This window comes from Acipenser ruthenus, chromosome 24 (assembly GCF_902713425.1).
Source record: "Acipenser ruthenus chromosome 24, fAciRut3.2 maternal haplotype, whole genome shotgun sequence".
NCBI lineage: Eukaryota > Metazoa > Chordata > Actinopteri > Acipenseriformes > Acipenseridae > Acipenser > Acipenser ruthenus.
The window spans coordinates 25,697,495-25,717,387 of record NC_081212.1 but is presented as its reverse complement, the minus strand read 5'-3'; the positions used below and the strand labels follow the sequence as shown (position 1 = coordinate 25,717,387).

The 19,893-nt window shown below is 42.0% G+C and overlaps 3 protein-coding genes across 6 annotated transcripts; 1 reads left to right on the top strand and 2 right to left on the bottom strand.

Annotated features, from left to right (window-relative positions):
• Nucleotides 1–115: 115 nt before the first annotated feature.
• On the bottom strand, nucleotides 116–6,601 carry LOC117429685 (gamma-tubulin complex component 4-like). Its single transcript, XM_058998950.1, has 18 exons — nucleotides 6,373–6,601; nucleotides 5,563–5,691; nucleotides 5,132–5,254; nucleotides 4,830–4,883; nucleotides 4,464–4,520; nucleotides 3,999–4,078; nucleotides 3,668–3,869; nucleotides 3,345–3,510; nucleotides 3,001–3,125; nucleotides 2,855–2,905; nucleotides 2,658–2,763; nucleotides 2,368–2,475; nucleotides 2,115–2,259; nucleotides 1,756–1,933; nucleotides 1,531–1,665; nucleotides 1,141–1,257; nucleotides 623–762; nucleotides 116–472 (listed from the first exon to the last, which is right to left on the bottom strand). The coding sequence occupies exons 1-18, from the start codon at nucleotides 6,448–6,450 to the stop codon at nucleotides 460–462; spliced, it is 2,007 nt and encodes a 668-aa protein (XP_058854933.1). The 5' UTR covers nucleotides 6,451–6,601; the 3' UTR covers nucleotides 116–459.
• Nucleotides 6,602–6,651: 50 nt separating this feature from the next.
• LOC117427885 (CDKN2A-interacting protein-like) lies at nucleotides 6,652–11,465 on the top strand. Of its 4 annotated transcripts, none has more exons than XM_058998959.1 (4): nucleotides 6,652–6,876; nucleotides 8,092–8,362; nucleotides 8,729–8,835; nucleotides 8,996–11,465. In XM_058998959.1, exons 1-4 carry the CDS (start codon nucleotides 6,840–6,842, stop codon nucleotides 9,505–9,507), a joined length of 927 nt encoding a protein of 308 aa, XP_058854942.1. In that variant the 5' UTR covers nucleotides 6,652–6,839; the 3' UTR covers nucleotides 9,508–11,465. The 4 variants fall into 4 exon arrangements, with proteins under 4 accessions (XP_058854942.1, XP_034762931.1, XP_058854943.1 ...); XM_034907040.2 differs by having other exon boundaries at nucleotides 6,654–6,876; nucleotides 8,113–8,362; XM_058998960.1 differs by lacking the exon at nucleotides 6,652–6,876 and adding an exon at nucleotides 6,937–6,961 and having other exon boundaries at nucleotides 8,113–8,362.
• A 5,338-nt stretch (nucleotides 11,466–16,803) lies between these two features.
• LOC117429696 (cocaine- and amphetamine-regulated transcript protein-like) lies at nucleotides 16,804–18,601 on the bottom strand. Its single transcript, XM_034049494.3, has 3 exons — nucleotides 18,344–18,601; nucleotides 17,918–18,001; nucleotides 16,804–17,230 (listed from the first exon to the last, which is right to left on the bottom strand). The coding sequence occupies exons 1-3, from the start codon at nucleotides 18,497–18,499 to the stop codon at nucleotides 17,123–17,125; spliced, it is 348 nt and encodes a 115-aa protein (XP_033905385.1). The 5' UTR covers nucleotides 18,500–18,601; the 3' UTR covers nucleotides 16,804–17,122.
• Nucleotides 18,602–19,893: the final 1,292 nt, after the last annotated feature.

Here is a 19,893-nt window from a genome sequence, read left to right as displayed (position 1 = left end):
ATAGTCTTTGATACCTGATGAGGATTACGATGCTGTATTATACAGTTATATCCTAGTGAAGCCCTGCTTGTGTGTACAGCTGCTCACAGAACAACAGAAAGAAGTCACCAGCAAGTGAAGTGCACTCTGTTTTATTGCAGATCTTTGTACAGGGAAGGCAGGTTTATATACAGCTATACATGGGACACAACACAACTGCTGGGAACCACTGACAGACTTTGTGGATTATCAATGAGATACAAAGTCTTTCAATTCCGGGTCTCGTTTCGACTGGTCAGTCAAGGTCAGCCCTATTGGTAAACATGTAGTTTGGTACCTTTCTATGGCCAGTCTTTTTAGAGGGGCATAGGAACTGAAATACCCCTATGAAGAGGCCCAGCCCTCCAGGCAGCGTTGAGAAGCTTGCGGTGCCTGTGCAGCACCTTCTGAGTGGCAGGTCCCTCTGAAGCGCGAGGGGGCTCACAGTCCGAAGCTGCAAAGAGACAAATTCAAGGTTGAAGAAAGTTTAGAGCAGCAGATGCTGGTTTATTTCTAGAGCTTAATTAACAAGAGAAGGGGGCGGTGATTAACAACTAGGCTGTCAGGAGGCTCTGCTCTTGGAGTGACTATGGCGCCACCATACCTGCCGAGCGTGCCCCCTGCCTGGGTGTAGTACTTGTTGTAGTCGAGGCGTAGCAGAAGCTGGGCCAGGTCCGAGTTGATCTGATGGTTCCTCACGCTGGACAGGATCTTGAAGAGCAGCGAAGACTGCCGGCTGAACCCCTGAGAGGAGAAAGGAGTTCAAATCCCCTTATTTTATATAGAGGTCATCCTGTATCAAGGGAGAAGTTTTGGACAAAACATTGTGTGTGCAAGTGGAATCCACTACTGCTCCAAAATGCTTCTGCTATTAGTTGGGTTGTTTTCTGTTAGTAGGTGCGATATAATTAAGTATTTATCTTTCAAAAGCACATGTCAAGCAATAAAATATTTGTAATACATCCACTACATAATTGTCGCTTGGGATGATTATGTATTGATCAAGCATTGGTTGTGGTCAGGTAACTAATTATTTGCATGGTAAATTTAAATTAGTTTTTACTGTAGGGATCAGTTTTACTCTGCAGCCTGTTGCCAGTGTGACCCGAGACGTTGCGTTACCTTGACCAGGATGTCCAGCTGAGCCGTGCCCCTCTCATCCAGCGGGCCCAGATTCTGACTGACCAGCGAGCAGAAACTGTAGCACAGCTCCAAGATCTCATTCAGACAGTGGAACACCTGCAGAGCACAGCAAGAGAGGGATGAGTGCAAAACATGGTCAGAGTGCTCTGGAAGAGAGCTGGCAGAGAGGAGGATGAGTGCAAAACATGGTCTGGAGTGATCGGGAAGAGAGCGGGCACAGAGGAGGATGAGTGCAAAACATGGTCCAGAATGATCGGGAAGAGAACTGGCACAGAGGAGGTAGTCAGGGAAGGTAAACCACCTAGGCTTGCAGTGGAAATGGAGTGAAACAATGGGATAGGATGCTGCGACTGGACGGATGGTACTCACTGGTTTGAGCAGGATGAAGGACTGGGCCAGCAGGTTGCTAAGGAAGTGGTCGTGCGCCAGTCGAATGCTCTCAAAGTCACGGGTGGAGTTGATCTGCTGGAGGAGCTGGGAAAACTGGGACTCCAACACGTCTACCTGAAACAGACAGGAAATCGAGTCACTGCAGGGGAAGTGCAGGCACGAAGGATGTGCTGATTAACCAGCAGGCAGCACCGCTCTGCTTACCTGCAGGTAATACTGCAGGTTGTCCACCAGGAAGGCCATGTGGTTGCGTAGTCTCCACTTGATGGCGTCGGAGAGGTTTGATTTCAGATGTTTCCGCTGCATCTGCAGAGCCCAGCAGTGTTGCAGCTCCGACTGAACCCGACGCACACTCAGCAGGTACCGGAACATGACGTTATACCTGAGAGAGACAGAAGACAGTGTGGAAAGAGAAAAACCAGATATCTACATCCATTGAGAGACACAGACAAAGCAGCTACCAGAAAACTATGTTGAACCTGAGCAATCGAGGTGTGTGTGTGCGCCAGGTAAATGCAAAGGCTCTCTAACAGAAAGAGATATTTAGAGATGTAGAGACTCACTTCTCCAGCACGGCAGGGGTGAACAGAATGTGGAGAGGCCACTGCACCTTGTAGGCCAATCCCAGCGCTGCCCAGCCAGAGGGAGGGGCTTCTCGGGGGGAGGGGTCACGAGGAGGAGTTACACCCTCCCGGCTCCCAGCAGCCTCTGCAACGCAAACAGGATCAATTCCTCAACTCTGTTTGAAAAGTACGCACGGTATAAAATGCTTATGAATCCACTGAAATGGACGACACCAGCAGTGAAGAGCTGTACCTTTGGGCTCCTTCCCCTGATAGTCGATGGTGAGGTGCAGCAGAGGCAACAGATTATCATCGTCCAGCAGCACCTTGTGAGCTGACTGCTGAAACGCCACATTCACATCTAGAGGCAGGGGAGTATCATTATTACAGCGGGGTATCCACCTCTCTAACATTGTTTTAACAATCATGTATTGACCTTACCTTCTAAAGCAACACTAATACACAAAATCACAGCACAGTCCACCCCCCACCCCACTGCTGAGAAACCAGTCCCCCTGGAAAGCCTTGGTCTAGCCCCCTTACCATGCTCAGTGACAGCAGTGGGCGGAGTCTTCAGCATATGCTGGGCCTGGTCAATGAAGACTTGGAAGAGCTCGCCACGCCCCAGCAGGTAGAAATCCTTTACAATCTGTAACAAAACTCAGACAGGGTCACCCCACAGTCTACACAACAACATACCCAACCAGAGATCACCCCCTCCCCATGACTTCCACTCTTACCTTCAGCTGCCCCAAGAGATCAGCCTCCTCCACCATCAGGGTCCAGAGGTGCTGCAGAGAGAAGTACAGTGTAGGTCTCTTACATACGCATGCGATTTTTTACTGATGGTATCAGATTCTTTGCAGTTAGCGGTGCTCACAGATACCTCAGCCACCGTGCTCCGGATGCCGTCGATGAGGTTCTCAAAGTCCACCAGGCTGAAGAGCGGTTGCTGCTTGAGGCGGTGGAGCTCCGCGGCAAACAGGTCCTCCTGGTGTTTCAGGATCGAGCCTGCAGGGGGAGCCAGAGAGAGACAGTGAAACAACAGGAAAGAGTGAACAATGTTTCAGAATGGAGCCGGGAGAGAGCGAGAACACGACAGTCACGTAGTGTTTCAGAATCTGGCTCTCACTCGTGGTTTGTTGGGGTGTGTGATTAAATGTACAATGTGTTCTCTGAAGTGCTTTGAGCTTCTTTCTGTGTCTCTGTGTGTGCATGTGTGGGTCTCACCGGAGCGGGACGGGTTCTGGTTCTGGTTCTCGAACATCTGGACGGACTCCCCCACGAAGAGGATCTTCTCAGCGACGCGGGCGGGGATGTAGGAAGGCAGCATCTCAGCGCGCAGGGAGAACTGTTGGAGAGACGGGGCCAACATGTTCTCCTCCTCAATCAGCCGCTGTGCAGACAGAGAGAGGGGGAGGGGGGTTAGGGGCAGTGCAGGGATGGGATACAGACTGGGTCTGTCAGGGGAAGTGGTCTAGGTGGTATCTCAAACAGAGGGGAGTAGTTAGGGGTTGGTTCTCAGGTTTCCACTTCCTTCTTTCATGCCTCACCAGGTCCTGCAGTTCTCGGAGCTGCTTCCCGCTCAGCCCCCCAATTCCCAGGTCCTCATCATCCTCCTCAGGGGCCGGGGGCCCTCCCCCCGCACTGGGGCCCTGCTTCACAAAGAACTCCTCGCTCTGGTCCAGCAGCAGGCCGTGCAGCATCCAGGCAGCCAGCTGCTTGTACATCACCCCGTGACACACTGCCAGGATCCTGCAGAGCAAGGGGAGCACGTTACTCTGCGACACACTGAATTCTACACGCAGTATCGGAACAATGAGGGCCCGGCAGTGGGATGCTGGTTTTCTTTGAGGAGGGGTATTAAAGGGAAGGGGTACTCACTTCTCCAGAGCCATGCGCACTGGTGGCAGCCCCCCACAGCTGTGCTTGTACACCGTCTCCAGGATCTGACAGCCGTGGATCTGCACCACAGACAGTGAAAGCGAGATTGAGACGACAGCGTTATCATTAGCAGGCCTGCTTGCAGGGTTGGGGTCAATTCCTGTTGTTTCATTTCCAATTCCTTTTTAAAATCAATTTCCAGTTCCCATTTCCTTTTAATCAATTCCAACACATCATCGATCAAAACTGCAATTAGCAGTATTCTGTTAAAATGAGCTTCTCACAGTGGCAACCGATTACTTGCATTGAAGTCACTGTTAGTCAATTACATTGTTTCAAATGAATACATTGGAATTGGAATTGGAACTGGAACTGGAACTGGAATTGGCAATTGACTTAAAAAAGGAAATGGAACTGACCCCAGCCCTGCCTGAGGTGGGTGTGATCGGGGGTTGCAGTCCTTACCTTCTGAGATTTAATGTACTCCACCACCACCATCACAGAGGGAAACAGCAGCTGAAACTGAACCACAACAAACAGCATGCGAATGAACACGGCAACACCACACTGCTCACAATGATCACACAAGCACAACATCCTGAAACCGAAGAAACCAAACACTTTCTGAAATCATTTATCAAAAATCATCTTATCAAAAAAAAAAAAAAATGTTTTTACTTATTATAAACTGCCGTTTCCAACCTTAATGGGTCATTCTTGTACCGATCAAAATAACACCTTCAATTAGGACTAATGTGCTTTTAGGCACTGGGGATGACATTTTTAAATAGATAAATAAATCAGAGTGAGTATCAGGGTTCTGTGGATTACCTGTTCAAGCATGTAATTGACGTGAGAGATTGAGAGATGTGGATCTGCCAGGAACTGAAACAATTAAAAAAATACATATTCTATTACAGAGAAGTAAAGCATTTCAAACAAATAGAATGTGCTCTAGGTGGTGGGGAAGGCTTCTGTGTAAGAGCAGCATTTCTACGTGCCAGTATGGTCTAGTGGTTAGAGCCGAGGGGCTGGGAGGCTGTGTGGTCTCGTGGTTAGAGCTGAGGATTTGGGAGGCAGTGTAAGCCTAGTGCAGGAGTGTGTGGATGTTGGTGCTGGATGGCGCCCCCTACCTCCTGCTCGAGATCCAGCAGGGCCTGGCGGTAGGGCTGCAGCATGGAGTCCAGTCCTGTGCAGAAGGCTCGCAGGTAAATCCCATGGAGTCCGGACTGGCTTGGCTGGGCACCATAGTGCTCCTGTGGAACAGTAGCAAGAGAACAGACTTCAAAAAAAAAATGTAATCTCTGATTAGCATAACAATGTTCTCTTATCATTTTTTTGTAGAAGGTACTATCGTGTTGACGCCATTGTAGATTCACTCCCTGTGGACCCTTCCTGAAACATAAAGTGTTGTCAGGTGGGATCCTAATAGCTGCTGCACAGGAAGAGAATCTACAGTGTTGTGGCATGATAAACGGACTACACCTAATACAAATTAGGCTAAGCGTGGAAAACATCATAAAGGAATTGCAAGGGAGTTGTTAATGAGAGTGGAGTGGCTCACCTGCTGGTGCACGTGACCCGTGTGCTGCTCAATGAACTCAGTGAAGCGGATGTAGTCCGTTCCCAGTTTGCACAGACGGTTCAGCACACTGGTTTCACTGGGATGGAGGAAAGGTAGATCCTGGGACACCTGGACGAGGAGCAAGAGTGTGATTATGGGCATGATTGACAAAGCTTTTAATGCAGGAGTTTTTTTTGAAGAAGGTTTGAAAGAATGACACATACAATGTAGACTGCATACAGACAGTGATATTTCTCCAGTGTTAATATGGTCTGAGTCACTACTTCAGTGTCAGGTCTGGCATCCAATGACCTGGACTGCATTGATTTCTAATGATCTGGGAGTTTTCGTTTTTTTTTTTCTTTCTTTCAAATGTTTTCTTTATCATGCATGATATCATGCATGATAGGCTGTGGACTAGCAGTACTGGAGACCCATGTCTCCATCGAACACATTGCAAAAGCTCTAAACGTGCTGCAGTATATTCCCTCGTTTTTAGGAAGCTCTCGATTCCACACCTTGATTACTGGGTATAAACTACCTGTACTATTATATCTGCAGAAGTTAGATTACCATACCAATCTGTACATGCATGCCGCAGAAACTAGTACTGTCTGCAGAATCATACTTGACGATCGGGTGTTCGTACTGTTTTTGTGCAATCGCAATCGCTCATTATTTACACAGACTCACGCTTAAATGCATCCCTGTTTTGCTTAACGATCTGTGTGCTCTGCTATTCGGTAAGTGTTTTGTTCGAGCTGTCATGATCATCAGAAACCATTTCAGGGTAGCATTGATACCATTTACCTGTAAACCTGTCCGTTTATTGCACGTGAAAATAGTTCCAGGGTACCCGCTTAGAGCCAACAGCAGTTCGTGAATCATCGTGACACCCCGTCTCTGCTGACAGCACCCAAATCATACGACATATGATGATCGGCAACTACTTCTTTCGGTGTAGTATTTACAACAGCACCGCCAAATCTGCCGCCGCAGCAAGATGACGCTGCATAGCAACATCCCGTTGCACCATGGGACTTGCAGTTTTTTTTCTCCAGAGCAAGGTGTGTGGGAGCAGTAGTCCTCTCCCTTAAAAGATTCACAGATTTTTAGTTTAAAATACTGCACTCATGTTAACTAAAACACATTGATAAAATAAATACTACAAAGACCGAGTTTGTTTTCTCTTATTGTTAATAAAGTTGTTAAATGTAACTTGACTACAGTAATGTGTCTCCGGGAGATGTAGTCCAATTACTATTTACCTTCATAGCATGACGGGAGATGTAGTCCTACCCTTCGGGAAGTCAGGTTAGTACTGTATCAGCTTTTGTCCACGTTAAACTAAATAGTTTACTTTTCTTGGTGAAATTGATTTTTTTTTTCTTGAATGGCGGTCAGTGTCTGTTATTCTACAACTCATAGTGATGTAGGAAGAGAAATATTAAAGAAAAGTTAGCTTGGCCTTGCTTTATCTCGTATCGGCCCAGATATAGCGATGTTTGTGTACACACAACACATGAATGTCGTTTTAAAATAAATAACTAAATAAATAAATATTTATTCTCAAGTTCTTGCCACCCATGCGCAATCTATGACCCACGAGACTCGGAAAGTCGGTTAGATAGACTCGGTGTTGGAACCTTGGAAAGCCCGGTGTTGTATATGTGTTAGTACTGCAGGCCTTGTCCGGTGGTCGGGAGCAAAGTATTAAAAACCTGTTCATTGCTTTACCTATGTACAAGTAACGCGGTATACACAGAGCTACTGTATCAGTTAACTTCATTGTCATTTATTCATGGCATAATGGAAAGCTACACTTTTTGTGGTGTCTGTGTGTCTTAAACAAAGCGTCCTGCTAAAAGAACGAATCGTTGTGATTTATTATTACACAGGTATATATTAGTACAGTACAGTGGGTATGTGATTCCTGATACAGTTGGAGATGGTCTAGGCTTACATGTAAACACATTTATAAGTAACACATTACAGTGTGTCGAAGTAAACTTTATTGTTGTTTAAACTGCGATGCTGTTGCACGGTGCCTAATTATACATTTTACAACAGCGGTACTGTAGAATGTTGTGTTCTACAATATGACTCTATAATCGGTTCATTTCAGGACTACTCTGTAAAAGCTGTATTAACCATTGCCATTCACTATCTACTCGCTTAACATAATCCACCAGACGTCTTGCCTTGAAGTATTTACCATATCTGCAAACATTGTGTTTTGTACAGCATGTAGACATTGACCACCACCTTAAATAAATAAAGTAAAATGTATTTATTTAGAAATGTGACCACTATTTGTAAGACATTATATATGTTGTTTTTTTTTTTAAATCGCACAGTTCCAGTATCTCTCCACCAGATGATGATGATGATGAATGATCAGGAAAAAAAAAATAAAAAAAAATTCCCATTTGAATCAAAGGTTAACAATAATGTTTTTTTTTCACATTCCTATAGATCTCTCTTTTTTCTTCTAGCTAATAATAAAAAAGAAAAGTATTTTTGTTGTAGCTAACAGCCCCTCTGTTGCAGTGATGGCGGAGGGCAGGAGCGGAGACGATGTCGTGTCAGAGTTTCTCCAGCAGAACCCTCACCTGGCGCAGTGGGTGGAGTCTCTGGCAGGGGAGAGCGAGACAGAGAAGCAGTGGAACGCCCGACGGGAGTTCATCCTCCGTAACATGGAGGGCTTTCCCACCATCCAGCCAGGCAGCCCCAGCCCCAGCCTGGACCGGCTGATCTCGCTCTCCATGGCCTGGGCTAACCACATCTTCCTGGGCTGCCGGTGAGCACAGTAAAGAGAGCAAACGTGTTAATGCGTGTAGTTGTTTGTTACTTTTTAGTGTAATTGAACACAATATCACTTTAGTAATTGCAATTTCAGAAAACAATTCTGCTGTAATTATAATTGTAATTGACATCAGGTGTGCAAGTGAGTTTGATTGACACTGAGAAAGAGCAAGGCATGTTTGGGAACTTCAGCTGGGTGCCTTTTAATGAGTTTCCAGTTCATATATGCTTAGTCTTATTGCTTACCACTAGGCTGTGCTGCGCTAACAAAGATGCATGTGGGAATCAAAGTCTAGAAAGTAGAAATATAGCAAGTAGAAATGAGGGGTGGTTTACTTTGTGTATTTTGATTTGCCCACAGGTACCCCCAGCCAGTGATGGACAAGATAACCGAGATGGCAGAAGGGATTGCAGTCCAGAACGCTCCGACCCACAAGACTAGAGACGAGATAATGGGCATGAGTAAAGGTAAGGTTGGAACTCTGTGTGTGTTTGTGTCTGGGAGAGTCTTATTTGTCATTGTGTATCTGACTTGAGCAAGCACAAGTATTGTGTGTACATAGACGGACAGAAAAATCAGTGATATAACAAACTGTCCTCAGAAACATTTCTGCATCTTCTTTAACAGATGCCTCCAAGAAGCCGAAACCAGGAGTTGGTTACAGAGCAAAAACTGGGCCTACACTACAGGCCCCCAAGGAGCACCAGCCTTTCTTCAACCGGCTGTACAAGGCAATTGCCTGGAAGCTGGTGTCAGCAGGGGGGTTCGGGCCGAACATAGACCACTTTGAGATCCTGCGGACCTGCGTGGAGTCTGCCAAGGCCAGCCTGGGCTGTGTTTTTGTGCCCCTGAAGGATATCCCAGACCTGCCAGCAGGTCGGGCCCAGCAGGGGGGGCTGGTGTGTGAGCTGCGCTGTCAAACTGTGTACCTGGGCACCGGCTACGGGCGTGGAGAGGACAGTGCCAGGGCCATGGCAGCCAAAGAGGCTCTGAAGCTCTTCCAGAGCCGCAAGGTCACAGTAAAGATCTTCCGCCGGAAGTACAGTGGCCGTGATGTTGAGGATTTAGTGCTGCACGACGACCAAATGAGGAACTCTAGTTTTCCCCCTGCGCTGAGCTACCCCTTTGATCCAGAGTAGCAACAGCTGCAGAATCCAGTCCTTTGGAACAGCAGGAAACACACACACGCCTACCTAGAGTTACAAAGAGCATACAGGCTCTTCCCTGGGTCTCACTTACCCTTATGAGGCACAGCAACTGAATACAAGGCATTTGGTAATGCTTTGTAACTCTTCTTGATCCTCTTTAGATTTTCCCAGGTTCTAGTTTCAGCCAGGTTGTATATCTTGCCATCTATTGCACACAGAACACTTACAGCAGACTAGGAGAAGGCAGAGAGTTTTGATTTCACATTCCCTTTAACTGAAATAATGCAGTCATCAGGAAGTGTAAATCAACAAATAGTACTAAAGTGAAAGTCTCGGTTAAAACGTAATGCCTTCCTGTTTACCAGTGGAAAGTGTAATGAAGACTGCAGTCGGCTCTTAGTCCTTTACTGGACAACTTTTAATACTCATGACCGCCGTGAAGTATTAAGTGATATTTCAGCGCCAACATCGTAGGAAAGTTTCCCCAGCTTATCTTAACATGTAAATAACAAGAAACTTGCTATAGTTTTATTGTTAATGTAAAAGTGAAGACAGTTTAAGTTTTAACTGAATGGGAGGGAATGTTTAAAATCAGAGAAATGTAAAGTTGTGTGTTTTTTTTTCTTTTAATCAAAATTGGCATCTGTCATTTGGGATAAGCGACATCACCCCCATTTGGTGCATCAGAATTGTTTTGTTCTAGCTTAAATGTTTCAGTAAGACTTCTAGTTAATTTTGAGTGAGTTTAAGAAAAAACAACTTTCAGTGTGAATGTATTTATTTTACATTTTTATTTTTTATTTACGTATTTAAATGAATCCTCCAGATTTGTTTCTGTTTGGGTACACACTTGAACAGATTTTCAAGAAAGTTGGACCAGTTTTAGCAGAGCACACTAATCGGAAGCAGCCATCAGTGTGTGTACCGCTCTTTCATTTTAAAATAAAAGGTGTGATAAAAGTTTGAGGAGTTGTGTTCAAGCATGCTTGGGCTGCATGTTTACCAAGGTACACGAGTTCAGCTTCGGGTTATATAGGGAAGATTTGCCAGTTCTAAAATAAAAAAAAAATAAAAAAAATGATTAAAGTTTCTGTCTGTTGATTTTTTATATATATATATATATGTGTGTGTGTGTGTATGTATATGTGGGTGGGTGGCTCTTTGATGTTTTTGGTTATTACTAAAGAAAACTTATTTTGTAACCAATCTGATAGGATGGCTTTCATCAAACTACCTTTGTAGAAGTTATAAAGGCAGCAAAACTGGATGCATTCTCCTAATAAATGCGTTTAAAGTTGTCACTTTATGAGACCTTTTGAACCCCAGCTCATTAAATTCACTTAAGGTGACAGGAGACGTGTTGCTGTCCCTTGGCATGATCTTTTAGCTTTCTGATGGGAGATAGAGCTGTCCAATCCTGTTAATGTTACTGAGAGCTGTCGGGCTGTTCCTTTGTGCTGGCAGCTGATATTAAGAGTGATGTCTTTTTCGGACCATCACAGAGCTGAGATTGTTTTTAAAATATTGCTATTAATGAACAGAATGAAGTCCAGCAGCAGTTAATGTTTCATTCTGTAGTAACTGCATGCACAAGGTGACAAGTCAGATGGTAATTCCTTGGTACTGTTGAGCAGAAATATATTCAGCAGCAGAGTGATGGAAGCTGGCAGGTGGCAGCATCAGCTGATGGGCAACATATTGGTATTCATGTTGTTACACACAGGGTTCAAAATACCTGTTGAGTTATTAATGGGTGTTTCACAGCAGCATTTCAAGGTATAGTCACTCTGTTGACTAACTTTGAATTAAGCTTGTAATGGATCTGTGGTGTACCTTCACTCTCTAGCAATTCCCAGCATTTTCTTCTGCAGTTCTTATTATCAGAGGAAGAGCCCTGACCCACTTTAGTTTGTATAATGTTTGTCAAATAAAATAAATCATCTTTCAAAGTGCCTGTTGCCATCTTGATGTCAAGAGCAGTGCTGTGAGGGTGTGACTTTATTCATCTACAGGTTGACCTGTTTCCTGACAAATCAAAGTGCTGTACTTTCCTGACCAGATAACTATATACTAATAGGGGGGAGTGTAAGGAAACTAATTTGAAGTCAGCAACTGAGTGTGCACAAAACTAATTGCTATGTTAGTGCATTTCCATTTGTGGATTCCAATATTCAAAAGTTACGCACGTACAGCTTAAGCATTTATCGTTAGACACAACAAATGTGGCATCTAGTTATAAACAGAAGTCATATAATGATCAGTGGCTTAATGTTGTGTGAGAAAGCTCAGGTACGGAGATGCTAGCGCTGTCTTACTGCCTGTATTATAGATCTTACCAAAACATTTGGGTGAAGCTGAACTTGGTTTTTGCAAGCTTCAGTGTTCTGACTAAGGTCAGTCAAATTCCTGCACACCGCTCAGAGCCTTGTCTTGACAGCAGCATACCTTGCAGCTGTGCTCAGCACAGTGTGCTTCACAATCTCTGTTTAACCTTCATCAATCCCTGCAGGAGGTTGTTATAGTGTGCATGCTGTGTACACCACACCCACCCACACACAAAGGTACTAGAGGCTTCCTTCAGGCAGTGAGAAACTATAACATTCTCAGTGATCAGGAACGGAATGAAGACAATATTAAAATGTAGAGAAAGTAACATTTAATACACCTGACTGAAAATCATTACTTGCTTTTGATTTTACTCTGAGGAACATGCATCTGATTTAGCAATGTTTTGTAAACATGTTTTTTATTTTTTCGTAAACAGAAACAATCCATGAGTGACAAATCTGTGACCTCTGGGTTCATTGAAGTATTAGATTTGACATGAATGTGCATCACAGTGTATTAAATATGGATGTGTATACTGTAGTATAAAACACAGCAAAACGTTCTGCTGAAATAATATTTTCTGATCTGTTTTCTTAAACATACAGCCCCCACTATCCTGCCTGCATTTTAGGTTCCTCCTTCTGACAGCAAGTGGCTAGATCAATCAAAAGACAGATTGAGACTCTGGATAAATGACTATATGAAACATTGCACCACACAGCTTGATTAGACCAACAGGCAGATACACAGTCAACAGCACTTAGTTTGCAGCAAAGCTCCTTGGTTGCAATTCCTGCTTTATTAGACGTGGTATTCTAGGGGACAATTCCATTTACAAGCACCTACTCTGTATTTCTGTGTCTTTGAACAGATTCAGGAGTATTTGCAGAAACGGTTGCCTTTATTAAGTAAGATAGATGCAGTCCAAAAGACCATGTCAACCACAAAAAATCAGCAACCACATTAACAATCAGCAAAAGGCTGAATGCTTTTCACATGGACTGCAACATTTAAAAAGTTAGGAATGCTCAAATGATATTGACAAAGAATTATTTTTAGTACTTTAGTTTTTTTGTACCTTGAAATTTTGCGTCATAATGTTGTGTCGATTCCACAGTTTTGTTTATATTTGTTATATGCTGTATAGGAATTTCCAAATATCATTAAAACAGAAACAATATGGTATTCATATTATAAGCACTCGCGCTGGTGTCTGTATTGGGGGCTGCACTGCTTCTGTGAGGTCAATGAAGGTTAAACAAAGATGGTGAGCACACTTGAGAACTCTGCTCAAGCACAGCTGCAAAGGAAAAAGTTGAGTGAGGATGTTTTCCAACTCAGTCAATTCAGGATACAAAGGAACAAGGAATTGATAAAGTGGGGTACTTTTGACATTGTGTAAAAGAGATCTCCACTCTGTATCTGGAACAGAATCCTCTCCTGATGACAAGACCACTTCTCCCAGAACATTAGGTAAGTGATTGCTATCTGATTCTGTTCATAACTAGATACGACATTGTTGTGTCTAATGATAATGTTTAAGTTATATGCATGCCATTTTTGAATCCTTGAATCAATAAATGGAAACTTACTAACATAGCAGTTGGTATTGTGCGGACTCATTTACAGACGTCAAATTAGTTTCCTTACCGTTGTGATGATGATAAGTGTCTACAGAGGAAGGCAATAGGAACCCGCCACTTCAGAGGTAAGGGATCAAGTGCATTGAACTCAAGTGCATTGCCTGCAGCTTTTCGAATTCCTCTTGTAGCTCGGACCGATACAACATGAGTTGTGGCTGGATAATAATGTGTTCTGTATCCTCAGTTTTTGAGTTTCAATACCTGATGATCATCGAGCATTGCTTAAAAATATGACAGTGGCCCCTATTTAATAAGTCCAAAACAAAACTAACCTCAAATGAAAGGAAACAGATGGCTAGGCTGCCCAATGGATATGCGAAGAGGCAGGAATGGTAATCTCATTTTATCGGCTTGGTACCAGTAGCCATGAAAGACAGGAAGCCCCCCTGGCAGAGCTGGTGCAGGACCAGGCGATGTCACTGGCACGTCAGCCACTTTATTTCTTGGGCTAGTTCTAGCACCAGAGTGTCACAACTGCAACCCTCATTATACATGAAACAAGAGCGGGAGCTGTAGGTGTAAACTGAGAAAAACAGCTTGATCAGGCAGGCAGGCAGGCAGTAGTAAGATAGAAAGCTAATGGGTAGGATAGTAAAGGCTGTGAATGAATATGTAGATTCATAACAAGTTAAAAGTTGTTTAAATTAGTGGAAACACAGCTAGGTAATAGAACATGAGAACATACAGATCAAAGACAGACAGGGTTTCGCTGGGAGAATACTAATTTGCGAAAAGCTTTTTATCAACACTCTCCTGATTAAATTACACAGAAGGGAAAGAGAATAAAAATACAAGCTGGCTTAAAACTTTCAGCTCTTAGTCAGACTTTCTCTCTGCTATGTTGTAACTGCTGCTGTGTCAAAAAAAGGATTTTATTTACATTCAGCTTTTAAATAAAAACTACCCTTTCTATCATCTTTAACACAGATATCCCTGTTGATTCTTAATGCTGTAGTACCACACAGCGCCACCTATAGATCAAGATGTCCTGCATAGTGTTATGACTCAGACCTTTCCCCAATGGGGCAATCACATCCCAAAAACTGTTAGGTGTCTGGAGCACTGAACACTGCCCACACACATAAGCAAATGACATCCCATTAACTTCTTTAAGAGTTACTGTGTGCCTTAGGAACTGTGAGAGGGAGAAGAGGGTTGAAAAGGAGAAGGCTGGCAAAGCAGCATTTTTTATTGAGCCAGACCTTCCTCCACTCTTTACCCTGCAGGGGCCTCTTCTTAAAGTACTGAAACATTAACTTCCTCTTAAACACTGAATGTTCTCAAACATTCAAGCAGCACATAGCTCACCAATTGCAGAATGGCTGTTCCAGCATTTGCCAAAGAGATTTTAAATCAGTGCTTTTCTTTCTTTCATTCTTTTTTGAATATGCCAAAGCTGTCTCTCAAGATATTTCCCAAGGTAGCACATGAAAGACTGCAGAAGAAGAAAAGGCCTTCCTCATCTATTTGGTATGGTTTTCTAAAAAGGGGGGAAGAAATCATGTTTTGAATTAAGTGATTTTTTCTTCCTAACGTTAGATATTGTCAGATGCACAGCAACAATAAAGAAAGCCTACAGCAGGGTTTAGTGCAGTGGGAGGCAAAGGAACAGTGCACTTTGACGCAGAGACAGAGGCACAACAGAGGATAAACCAACTCCTGTCAGATTCAATGAGACTTTAGCTGCTGTTGGTGTGATTAGAAGTATAAAAACATCCTATGAATTAGAAACACTAGATTTAGTCTTAAGTGGAAGAGCAGAGAGCAACCTTATACTGGAAGCAGGGTTAGAGTCTTAGAGTGATGGCTGTGGGGATATCATTCTTCTTTACCCAGTGTTGGGAAAGTGCCTGGTGTGTACTCCAATCCATTAGTGATGACTGCAGACGTTAAGTGGTAATGGAAGTCTATTTGTGAACAATGCTGATTATTCAAACACAGTTCTGCTGCTAGGGGTCACACTGTAGTTTATTATACTGTATATATTGTATATGGTAAAGTATTGTTAAAGAAAATTTGAACCAAGAGATGCAGATTATTTTGGGCCAGCCCATATATATATATATATATATATATATATATATATATATATATATATATATATATATATATATATATATATATATATATATATATAATACACACACACACACACAAGATTCACTCTTATCTGTAAATAGAAATCATTGTTTAAATGACAATGCTATACCCAGATTTGACTTGTTCGTAATAGATATGCCCGGAGCTCATACTACCTGTGCACTGTTGGTCGGGTTCTGTTTAACAGCCTATGATATGCAAGTGAAGATGTTTGTACAGCTTAGTCCCAGGTTTGCACACTCGTTTCTGCAATAGCAAGGCCCTGTCCCCATGTGGGGGAATGGTATACAATGGCAGAAAAATAAATCACTAATTATTATTCTCTTTTTCTTTTTTTGAGAAAGTGTGCTTGGCATTGTGACAGGAACCTACTTTGTTTTTTGCTTTTGAATGTCAGGCTCAGGGCTCCAGCTTCCATTTGCTAGTGAGTCATTCAATGGGAGATAGCACTTATACTAATAACTAGTCACTGTTTGTTTTTTTCAGTAGACAAATAGCTCAGTGCTTCAGTTGTGTTTATTTTATGTTCCAGATTTGAAATCATTCATTAACAATTCCAAGCTTATAGCGGATATGTTGTGTACGTCACAAAATAATCATATATTTAATGAATATCAATTAGTTTGACAAGTTCTTCTGAAAAAGAACAGCCCTGTGGCATAGTTTAGGCTACTCTGCGTTTGTGCCTTATATTGGTTCCTTAGGGCAATTTCTGAAGCCCTTATTTTTCTCCATGAATAACCATTAGCAGACAAAGCAAAAGCATAACAAACAAGATTAACAGTTGGTTATGATGAGCCAAATATAAAACCAGAGGGGCACAAAAACATTGAAGGGTCATATTTGGAACCCTTCAATGCTGAAGACCTGCTTGCATATATATACCTTGACACAAAAGGACACAATGTCATCTTAAACTGTTATTGTTGCTGTTGCTATTCCCTGCTGTGTATCTGGAACACAAGCCTTGTTGGCAGTTCGCTTTGTTTACATGTCCTGAAGGTGGTTCGGCTGAATTTTTTTTTCTTTTTTTATATTAATGTTGTGCACTGTGTTAATGCCACCAAAATAAGTGATCTTTGAAATATCTGGTTGTAAGAGGATGTCCTAAATAGATTTTAACCTACCAGTCTTTATTAATTCATGGCACCTAATTCAGTCATAATGTGTTTTAGGTTTTTACCCACGACACACACAGAATAAAGTGAGCACAGACTACTTTACGAAACAAGATAGAACTTTGTTTTATTTTTATTTTGCATGTCATTGTTTTAGTCAGGGAAACATATAATAAACAATAAAATATATCAAGGAATCTTTAGAAGCTGCTAAAGTCCCAACAGTCTTTCATGACTGAATCCGTGTCATTCTCTTGATAACTTTTGGTTTTGGATCCTAAAAATAGATGTATTTAGGTATTCATTTTTATTTTCATTGCTGTGTATATATATATATATATATATATATATATATATATATATATATATATATATATATATATAATCTGCTACAGACTTTAGTTTTGCTTCTGTTCTTCACAAGCACTTCAACAGAAAGAAATTGCAAATAGCCCCGCGCGGACAGTCACACAACTTGCCGATCCGCGCTCCTTTTCTAACGGCGCATTGCTCTCTCACATCGCACTAGAAGAGAGAGAAAGAGAGAAAGAGGGACATCTCACAAACACAGCAGTCAACCAGTCAACGGCACACAAAGCAAAGAGATACAGCGCTCGAATAACATTTGGTGCTGGGTTAGACAGCTACAGGGTTTGTAAACTCTTTGAAACCAGGGCTCTGCAGGTTTTGCGTTGAGGCTTAGCTTCGAATTACGGAACCCATAATGGTTCTATTTTGTTTCATAATGAAGCCAGTACATATGATCGTGTTGTTGCTAAGAATGGTTCTTTAAAGAACCTAAATAAAAGTCAACCATATAGTTCTAGAACGCCCTCTTTTCAAAGACGTACGGGGGTCACAGAAACAATATAAATAATGTATAAATGCAATACACTTGATTTTGTCCTTAGGGATCTGACTAACCTCCTGATCCCCACCATTCCATTACACTTATAACGAAGAGCTCTGTTCACATGCGTGGGAAAGTTTGTTTCTATATATACATGCATATAATGTATACGTAGAAACGTCATTAACCCTAGCACATAATAGAAAAGTAAGTGATTAAATAAATATATACGCCTTCTGTTTATTTATTGCATTTCGTTAAACATAACATTATACCAGTCAAATCTGCCCTTAGCTTGTGAAATGCATTGATTCCCCCTCGCTGCACCTGCCCTATAACAAAAGCAATGCAGGTATAGTTACCGTAGGAACTTGTCCGAATTTCTTCTCCCATGCAGGGACTCTTTTACTCTGAAGTTTTTCCAGAACTTCTTGCAAAGCTCCCAGCTGTCAAAAAATATGTTTTTGTTAAACTGAAGTAATGTAATGTTGTTATATTAAGTCACCACACACTGGGTTGGTTGATTGCGTTCATTTGGTATTTTCGCATGCATTACAAAGTGTTTTAATTAACGCAGAGAGTGTTTAATTAAATAAAGCACGCAGTCTGTCTTAAATGTCTGACTAGTTAAGAACAACTACTGTGTTTCGCGTATTCAGGTCTTTTTTCCATCTGCGCCTTGCCGTTAGATTCCAGTAGAATACTAAACTAGAATTTAAAAATAAATACAAATACAAATAAAACTTCAATAACATTTGAAAACATCACTTTTTAAAAGTTGAACTTACAAGTTGTTTTTCGTTTGTGAGATTGGGATCTTTGCGATAAAAATCAGTCAGCGCTCTCGTCTCCAAGTCGTTCAAGTCGTTCGATTCAGCACCAGAGGTGACGGACAGCAGCACACAGCAGACCACGGCTCTCAACCACAGTCGGGAATTCTCCATGGTCCTGACAAAGATAGCGGGGTGCAAGCAACGCAAGCGGTTCTGTTCGTCTTTATCAGGGACTGTGTTTAAATACTCAGTGTCGAGGTCCTGTCGCTTTTATCTCTCCCACATGCTTCTTGTTCGTAGGCATCTGCTCGCCCCTCCCATCATGTTGATGCCTTTTTAAAGACGTAAGAAAATTGCATGGGTGACTCATGTCGTTAAACTTGTTGAAAGAAGTTGGTCTTTTTTTCTTTCATTCTTTTTTTTTATATAAATAATGTATTTCTAATCCCGCTGGCAATTCTCTAATCATCGGGCTAAACCGCGAGACGTGCATAATGTCATTCATTCGAGAACAGGACAAGAAAAATATCTAAACCATAACAACATGACTTGTTGTTCATGGTTCCAATTATATCCTGAGTGATGTTTAAATTGAAAACATGCACATGCCTTCGGGAGATTGTTACCAGATATTGTATTATTGGTTGACATGTAATTGTGTTTTATATTCATTTAATATCAAACATAATTTATATTAATAATTGGAATGGTATTATTGAAGCCTGTTCCTATTAAATGTCGGGCGCAACTAAGGCGTGATTTACGAAGCAGGAAAAAGTCCTAATGTTCGTTCATTGGCTATTTCTGATGTCCTAAAGGAAGGTTATGAAAGACAACACATTTGTAAAGTAAACTTATGAACAAAAGTCGTAGTAACCCATTGTCCTTAATGTACGTTTGCTGTAAGCAAGGACTTCTGTAATCAGATAAGTGGTTAGCTAACTAGGAGTTTGACAGCATCGTTTGCAGCTGTGCCCAGCCTGGCAAACAGCACTGAAACGAGGATGATCAGCTTTTACGCACGGAGAGCTTACAAATCCTCCAACAATAATTGCATAAACTGCAAAACTGCACTTGATACTAGTGCTCACCGTGCATATTGTATAGCAATCGACAATAATAATTGAACATACCGTGCAACAGAAGCTTGATTTTACATAACCCCTAATTAAAGGGTTCCATATATGACGCACGCCATAAAGATGACCTATACATCACTGAAATACATACAGATATTAAGGAAAGGGATTTACACTAAAGCGCAATAAGCAACAATGTTGTGAAAGACACACAACATTTGGGTCTTATAATTCTGGGTTTCTTGTGGCTCTTTTTCTTAACATAAACAAATATATTTTGGAGTGAATCATGAAAAAGCTATATTAATATTTTTCTTCTCGGGGCTGTGTGTGTGTCTATGTTCATATGTGGTGAGGCAATGTTTTCTGGACAAATGCTAATGGAAGAAAGTTTTTCGAGCTTTGCATGATAATTTAAATAAATAAGTAAATACATTATAACTAGATTTCAAGGCATTGAAACACAGCAGCTTTCATCTCGTTTAT

Bases quoted from the DNA above. Each gene is read 5' to 3' on its own strand.
- LOC117429685 (XM_058998950.1), bottom strand. From the start codon at position 6,450: ATGATTCACGAACTGCTGTTGGCTCTAAGCGGGTACCCTGGAACTATT. The intron at 5,255-5,562 runs GTGAGCCACTCC...ACTGTTCCACAG, and splicing joins CGGGTCACGTGCACCAGCAG to GAGCACTATGGTGCCCAGCC. The intron at 1,666-1,755 runs GTAAGCAGAGCG...TGTCTGTTTCAG, and splicing joins ACCTGCAGTATTACCTGCAG to GTAGACGTGTTGGAGTCCCA.
- LOC117427885 (XM_058998959.1), top strand. From the start codon at position 6,840: ATGACGGGAGATGTAGTCCTACCCTTCGGGAAGTCAG. The intron at 6,877-8,091 runs GTTAGTACTGTA...TTTTTGTTGTAG, and splicing joins CCTACCCTTCGGGAAGTCAG to CTAACAGCCCCTCTGTTGCA. The intron at 8,363-8,728 runs GTGAGCACAGTA...ATTTGCCCACAG, and splicing joins CACATCTTCCTGGGCTGCCG to GTACCCCCAGCCAGTGATGG.
- LOC117429696 (XM_034049494.3), bottom strand. From the start codon at position 18,499: ATGGAGAATTCCCGACTGTGGTTGAGAGCCGTGGTCTGCTGTGTGCTG. The intron at 18,002-18,343 runs GTAAGTTCAACT...ATTTTTTGACAG, and splicing joins TCACAAACGAAAAACAACTT to CTGGGAGCTTTGCAAGAAGT. The intron at 17,231-17,917 runs GTAACTATACCT...TCTCTCTTCTAG, and splicing joins AATTCGGACAAGTTCCTACG to TGCGATGTGAGAGAGCAATG.